At 40.5% G+C, this 7114-nt stretch overlaps 1 protein-coding gene across 1 annotated transcript in view; it reads left to right on the forward strand.

Moving 5' to 3' along the window:
- Positions 1–5851: 5851 nt before the first annotated feature.
- scin (scinderin) overlaps positions 5852–7114 on the forward strand; it is a 30117-nt gene continuing 28854 nt past the window's right edge. Inside the window, exon 1 of the mRNA XM_005720895.2 lies at positions 5852–6142. Within this exon, the coding sequence (XP_005720952.1) occupies positions 5950–6142 (193 nt within the window). The 5' untranslated portion in view covers positions 5852–5949. The remainder of the gene's footprint in view (positions 6143–7114) is intronic.

Below are 7114 nucleotides of genomic sequence, written 5' to 3' on the forward strand. Positions count from 1 at the left end.
CCAACAGTATCTCCATTTCCTGAGAATCCTCAGAAAAACGGACCTGAAGAGGGAGCTGCTGATTGTCTTCTATCGCTGCTCCACTGAAAGTGTGCGGACATACTGCATCTGTGTGTGGTACTCCAGCTGCACCATGGCACACAAAAAGGCATTTCAGATGGTCATTAATATGGCCCAAAAAAATCATTGGACATCCTCTTCCCTCCCTGAAGGACCTGTACAGCACTCGCTGTCTCAAGAGGGCACGCAGCATCCTACGGGACTGCACACACCCAGGACACCGGGTGTTTAAGCTGCTGCCGTCTGGCAGGAGATTCAGGTTGCTGAGGTCACAAACAGATACAACAGGGCAGGCCTAATCAGTGCTAACAGCTGACCTGACTGGCTACCTGTGTTGTGTCGTGTTGTGTCGTGTCGTGTTGTACGTAGTGCCAACGTGGGACAGTTTTCCAATTTCACTGTACTATTGTAATATGTATGACTGTGCAATGACAATAAAGAGTTATCTATAGTACACCATTTACCCTGGTTAGCAAGAAATTAAATCAATTAAATAGAGCGATGTACTACGAATGAAGTTCAGGTTTTTATTGTATTAACTGGTTAACAAAACCTAAATTCTCAGTCAGAAGTAACTGGTATGACAGCAGCAGTTATCAACTTTGTGCATTGAAATGGGGCGTTTTATGTGTCAATCACACCATAAAAAATATAATAATAAACTGCAACACTGTTGCAAATAAGTTGACAGCTAATACTGTGAACTACACTACAAGATTAACAACACTAATCAGCCCTTTAAAATAAGGAACAGTTACAGTAAAAATTTACATTATTTAGAGATGAAGCCAAAAGTAGCAACTGACTGCAAGCACAAGCCACAGAATTAGACTGATCGTAACAGTAGGCGGTGGTTTATCAGCAGTTTCCTCAGTATTTGTGCTAAGGCTTAAGACACATCGTTTCTGCACTGGCCACTCAGAGATGATACTGATGTTTAGATTTCCTGGAGCAGAGGCTGCTAACAAATGTTAAGCTCAGTCTGTTTGTTGAAGCCTTTAAAGTCTGTGAAATGTGTGACTTATATAAGAGTATTGCCATTTGTCTCTCAGGGACGTTTTAACAAAATGTTGGTCATTTATTTTCCAGAACAGCAAACTGTTCGTCTGTCACTTTGGTAATCTAGTACAGTGCCTCGCATTCATTTATTTCAATTTTGTGATAATTTCTAAGAATCACTACTGAAACCTTATTTTCTAAACATTTTGGGGCTTCCAGGGAACCATTATTAACGTTATTTATGTATATAATTATGTTATTCTTTGACTTTATATTTAGACTTGAATATTGCACACACTAATCTTAGATGTTAGGTTTATGGTATCTAACCATTTACTCTGGATGGCATTACCTTGGCCTCCAGTAACGCTGTGAGGAACCTTGGAGTCATGTTTGACCAGGACATGTCCTTCAATGCACATATTAAACAAATATGTAAGACTGCGTTCTTCCATTTGTGCAACATCTCTAAAGTTAGAAATATCCTGTCTCAGAGTGACGCTGAAAAACTAGTTCATGCATTTATTACTTCCAGGCTGGACGACTGTAATTCATTATTATCAGGAAGACTAGAAAGAGAGAGCATATTTCTCCTGTTTTGGCTTCCCTTCATTGGCTCCCTGTTAAATCCAGGATTCAAAATCCTGCTCCTCACATACAAGGTCTTAAATAATCAGGCCCCATCTTATCTTAATGACCTTGTAGTACCATATCACCCTATTAGAGCACTTCGCTCTCGCTCTGCAGGCCTACTTGTTGTTCCTAGAGTATTTAAAAGTAGAATGGGAGGCAGAGCCTTCAGTTTTCAGGCCCCTCTTCTGTGGAACCAGCTTCCAGTTTGGATTCAGGAGACAGACACTATCTCTACTTTCAAGATTAGGCTTCAAACTTTCCTTTTTGCTAAAGCATATAGTTAGGGCTGGACCAGGTGACCCTGAATCCTCCCGTAGTTATGCTGCAATAGACGTAGGCTGCCGGGGATTCCCATCATGCACCGGCTGTTTCTTCTTCACTCACTATGTGTTAACAGACCTCTCTGCATTGAATCATATCTGTTATTAATCTCTGTCTCTCTTCCACAGCATGTCTTTATCCTGTCTTCCTTCTCTCACCCCAACCAATCACAGCAGATGGCCCCGCCCCTCCCTGAGCCTGGTTCTGTTGGAGGTTTCTTCCTGTTAAAAGGGAGTTTTTCCTTCCCACTGTCGCCAAAGTGCTGCTCATAGGGGGTCATATGATTGTTGGGTTTTTCTCAGTGTGTATTATTGTAGGGTCAACCTTACAATATAAAGCGCCTCGAGGTGACTATTGGTGCTCTGTAAATAAAGCTGAATTGAATTAACTTGAATTGAACTAATCACTACCAAATTTATACCTCTTTTGATCATTGACAAGTAATAGTCTCTTTTCGTACCAGGAAAGGCTAGCTAGTGCAGCTGGTATGCAATTCCTAATCCTGGGACCAGGAGGAAGCAGTACAGTGAGCAGGTGGGAATGCCGCTGGCCCAACACTGGGCAACAATGGCAAAGTTACAACATACAGTGAGTACTAATAAAATAAACATGCAAGCCAGACCATATGGTAAAGATATATATTAATCTTAGAAAGTTTGTATCTGTCTTGTGTGAAAGTTGTATGAAAAGCATACAAGAGGTAAAACAGATATAAGAGCCCTTGAAAAATCATATAAATGAAACTTGCATGTTTTGGATACTTCCTAAAACAATATATGAAAGTAATGAGAAAGTGGCCACTTTCATGAGTAAATCATATAAGCCTTATATGATTCACTATATGAAGTAGGCCACATCTGATGCAAGTCTTTTATAAGATTTTTCTATTTCTTTCCCATGTGGGTACGGTGTGAGAGCATGTGTATCTTGGGATGTTCTTGTGGCCCATTGTGCTATGTTGACACCCAACCTTTTCCAGCACTTTTGTGTCTGACCAATGTGGGTGCTACAGTAAGAAAAGGCAGTAGTTAACCGGCAACAACTGGAGGCCCTGCAGGCTCAGTCCAAGTGCCACATGCACACAGACATTGGAAAACTTACTGTGCTGTTTGATCCCACAGCTGGTCTGGTGTTTCATCCTTGCTTCCAATTGCTCCGACGATCACACTACATAAAATGAAACGGATGATCCCTAGTCATTTGTGGACATGTTTGAAGCCACGGCAGAAGCCTGTAAGTGGGCGACGCGGGACTGTGCCATGCACCTGCTGCTCCTGTTGTGAAGAGAACGCCAGACGGTGGCGTTCAGCCTACTGGCGGTGTTAAAGGGAGCTTTAAAGATGTCCAGCCCTTTGCCAACACAGCAACCAGGTGGCTGTAGCCAGGGACAGCCACGTGGGATGTTGGATTTACTTAAGTAAACTAGGTGGAAGGCAAAACTTTACTCACTGGGAAGGTTGTCATGGAAGAATCAACATGCTAACATCAGCAGTACAACAAGGGCCGGCTGGTTACTACCACAGGTTCACCCCAAACTTCACAGAGCTGACCAGCTCCCTGACTGACCTCAAATGACAACATGATGTGTGGTCAGAGCTGAAGCTTGAAATTCTGCGTGACAGGCTTAAATTTAAGAGGAGCGAACGTGATTACAAAACTTTGTCATGTATAAATGTTGTACTCTAGGGCTGCACAATTAAGAGTATTTTAATGTATGAACATGAATTTATTTTTTCACAATTAAAAGAGAATCATCAAGCAATATTTAAAATACTTGCTCCGCCCATTAAAACAAAAAGCAAAAGGAAATCACCGCCTGCATTTGCCAATCACAGCTTTCCCTGCACTGCACAGCTTGAGGCTTCCTGGACAGCTAAAACTACACTGAGAGACAGATACACAACAAAATTCAAATGTCTGGCACAGCAGAAGGTGATGAGCTTGACCTTCGGAGCACATCATCCTTCCCTGCTGCGGAATACTTTGGACTTCGGGGAATCAGATATAAAAGTAAGCCTCTGTGGTGTATCCACCGTATCCATCCAGCTTACAAAGATGATCTGAAGTCATCAGCACAGTTGCTTTCCATGTGGCCAAATGTGTTAAATAAACACAGTAAGTAATAAATGTTTTGGAAAAATGGTGAACATTTTTACCCTTCCACAATTGTTTCCTCAAGTGACAATACCTACACTTTATGCAAAAACAACACTGATGAAGTTGTATTCACATATATCTTACAAATACAATAAATGATGTGAAATATGTTTTACCCCTAAGCTTAAAGGCTGATTGCCGTCACCCCACTGGGCAGGCCGGTGAGCAGCCTGGACCCAGTTTGTGAGTCCAATAGTCTAATCAGTGCATCTAGTAAGAATCTCAGGTGAGTTTCAATCCTGGTGACCTTGATCTTATTGTCAAAAAGTCAGATTTTCTGACTATGTTGTGAATGCAATTACTGGAAAACAATGTGATGTAGGATTTTCAAAATAATACTGTAGGTGCATCTAATAAAAATCTCAGTGACCTCAACCTCAAGGTCAGAGGTCAAGTTTTCTGAAAATCTTGTGAATGCAGTAACTCAAGTCGGAAGCTCGCCGACCTCTGACCTTGTAAATACGATAACTTGAGAAAGTGCAGTTACATTGTAACCTTGGTTCTCTGATTGAGACACTATCTCTCCACCCTTTTAGTCAGGGCCTGTCGGTACTTCTTTAACTCACTCCAGCTTGCCCGGCCACGCCCCACAGGAAGTCACTGATCACTTGATAGCAATGTGTCTTCGAGTGACCTTAAAGGTGGAGAGGGCTCAGTGTCTCACTCTGAGAACCAAGGTTACAATGTAACCGTTTTGAGGGAAAGCCATTTCAAATCATCATCCTTAAGAGGCTCAACGGGAGGATGCTGAAGGGCTCAGTCCAAGTCTGGTGCTGTCTGTCCTGACAATGATGTAATAGCCTCTCAGTCTTCACAGATACTGTTGGAGCACAAGGTGGACAGCCCTCAGCTCCAACAAATTTATGTGCACAGTGGCCACATCAACAGCCGTTGACCCTCCAGCCCTCATGGCCCCAACTGATGGAGGATAGGTCTGTGAGGACCAGCTGACGGTTAATCGCTGGTCCCACTGCATGACCCTGCTTTGTGTTGATGTGTTGATAGGCCACGTTAAACTAGAGTTATGATCATTTCAAAGAAATGCCATTTTTTCCCTGAATGCTACCGTCATGTTTACCGTAGGAAGAAATGGTAAAAACTTTTTTAAGGACAGCGCTTGATTTAAAAAAAAGCAAAACAAAAAAAAAAAGAAAAGCCACCCTTTCTTATTGGTGGAAAAATGTACCATGTCGACCAATCAAAAAATTATATAGCAACATATGGCTTTTGGTTGTATAGGAAGACGGGGTAATCATTACTGTAATGATACTAACCAAAGTCTGATGAAGTGCATGTGTGCTTGAAATGCACCTGCTCTGTGCTGCACTCTGTTAAGCATGTCTTTGTATTTCTGTTATTTTTTAAAGATACTACCCTATTAATTTCTCCCCACATTCTCCACATTTCATGCCACAAACTTTTTTCCTAAAAGACTGCTATTGAAAAAACAATAATCTGCAAGGAGACAGTTTCAGGTCACAATTCTAGTATTACTACTAACAAGCTTGACAGTTTTTCTGTGGTTACAGAAAAGCAGATGAGTTTGTATGTGATCTGGAACTGAGCCACTTTTCTCGGGCATGTGTGTTTGAGAATGCTGGTGTATGTTGACAGGACACGCCCACTTTGTGTGTATTAAGAGGGGAGAAAAGCAGAAGCTGAAACATTGCTGCTACACTATCAGTCAGTCAGCAGCCAGGAACAGGCCGGCAGTGTGTTTCTGCTCTCAACGATCCACCTTTTTCACCTCTTCAGTCAGATTCTCTGCAACAGCTTGACATGATGCTCGAGCATGAGGAGTTCACCAAAGCAGGCAAGAAAGCTGGCTTGCAGATTTGGAGGATTGAGAATATGGAGTTGGTCCCTGTGCCTGACAACTTACATGGGAGCTTCTACACAGGGGATGCTTATGTGATTCTCTACACTGTCAAAAAGAAAGAGAGCTCTTTTTACCATCTGCACTACTGGCTGGGTAAGTGACTAAAGCTCTGGACCTAATTCATTGTGTCAGTTTATTGTTCCACTCAGAATAAGGGAAATGAGTTATAATTGGATGTAATAACCTATCATTGGAAGAAGTCCTATTTCAGAGGGGTCCTCCAGGGTAAAAGATAAATCTCAAATTAAATTCCAAGGAACCACTCAAGAGCTTCCTTAGAAGTTCTAAGGAAAGAAAAAAAAAGTCCACAAATGTACAAAGTTACCAACGCCAGGATGTGACACTATCTTTATAACACCTGTGAAGTTGACTCTGCTCTATTCCCTGAGAAATCACAAAATCATACAAAATCATACAACATTGCTTTATATACAGGTCAGACATACGTTTTAACATCATTTTTGCTCTGACCAGCTGATTTTGTTTAGATTTTTTTTTCACAACATAAACAATCATTTTTGTTACTTTTCATTTTTCATCTTTAATTTTAACAACTTTTATGTTTTCTTATCATGTGCAACAGGTTAAAGAACCCTTCTTAATTTCTATTCAAACAAATGTCTTATGTAGTTGGTGATCTAACTGCGTTGCTGTATTAGGAAGCTGTGTAGATAGCAAAAGCATTTACAGAGAAAATAATTTTCCTCACAGCTTTCTGAATGATCCACATTCAGCTATAACACAAACTTCACTCTAAACTGTTCCAGAAAATAGTAATGTCAAAGTAGCTTACTGTATATTTTACAGTTTTGTACTGTCTTTCTAGAATATCATTAAATTTACATAAGTAGACTGATTTTACATGTCAAAGGTAAAATAACATAACATCACTGTAAATATTTACTTGTTTTTTAAATATATTTTTTTGTACATATGCATATTTAGTTTGTAAAAATACATTCAGAAATATATCATAATTTCACAAATATTTGTCTGTTATGTGAGAGAATGATCTGTTAAATTCAAATGTAATACTATGGAAAAATATATAAAATGATCGAAAAT

This window comes from Pundamilia nyererei, unplaced genomic scaffold (genome assembly GCF_000239375.1).
Source record: "Pundamilia nyererei isolate P.nyererei 1_Seehausen unplaced genomic scaffold, PunNye1.0 scaffold00003, whole genome shotgun sequence".
In the NCBI taxonomy this organism is placed as follows: Eukaryota; Metazoa; Chordata; class Actinopteri; order Cichliformes; family Cichlidae; genus Pundamilia; species Pundamilia nyererei.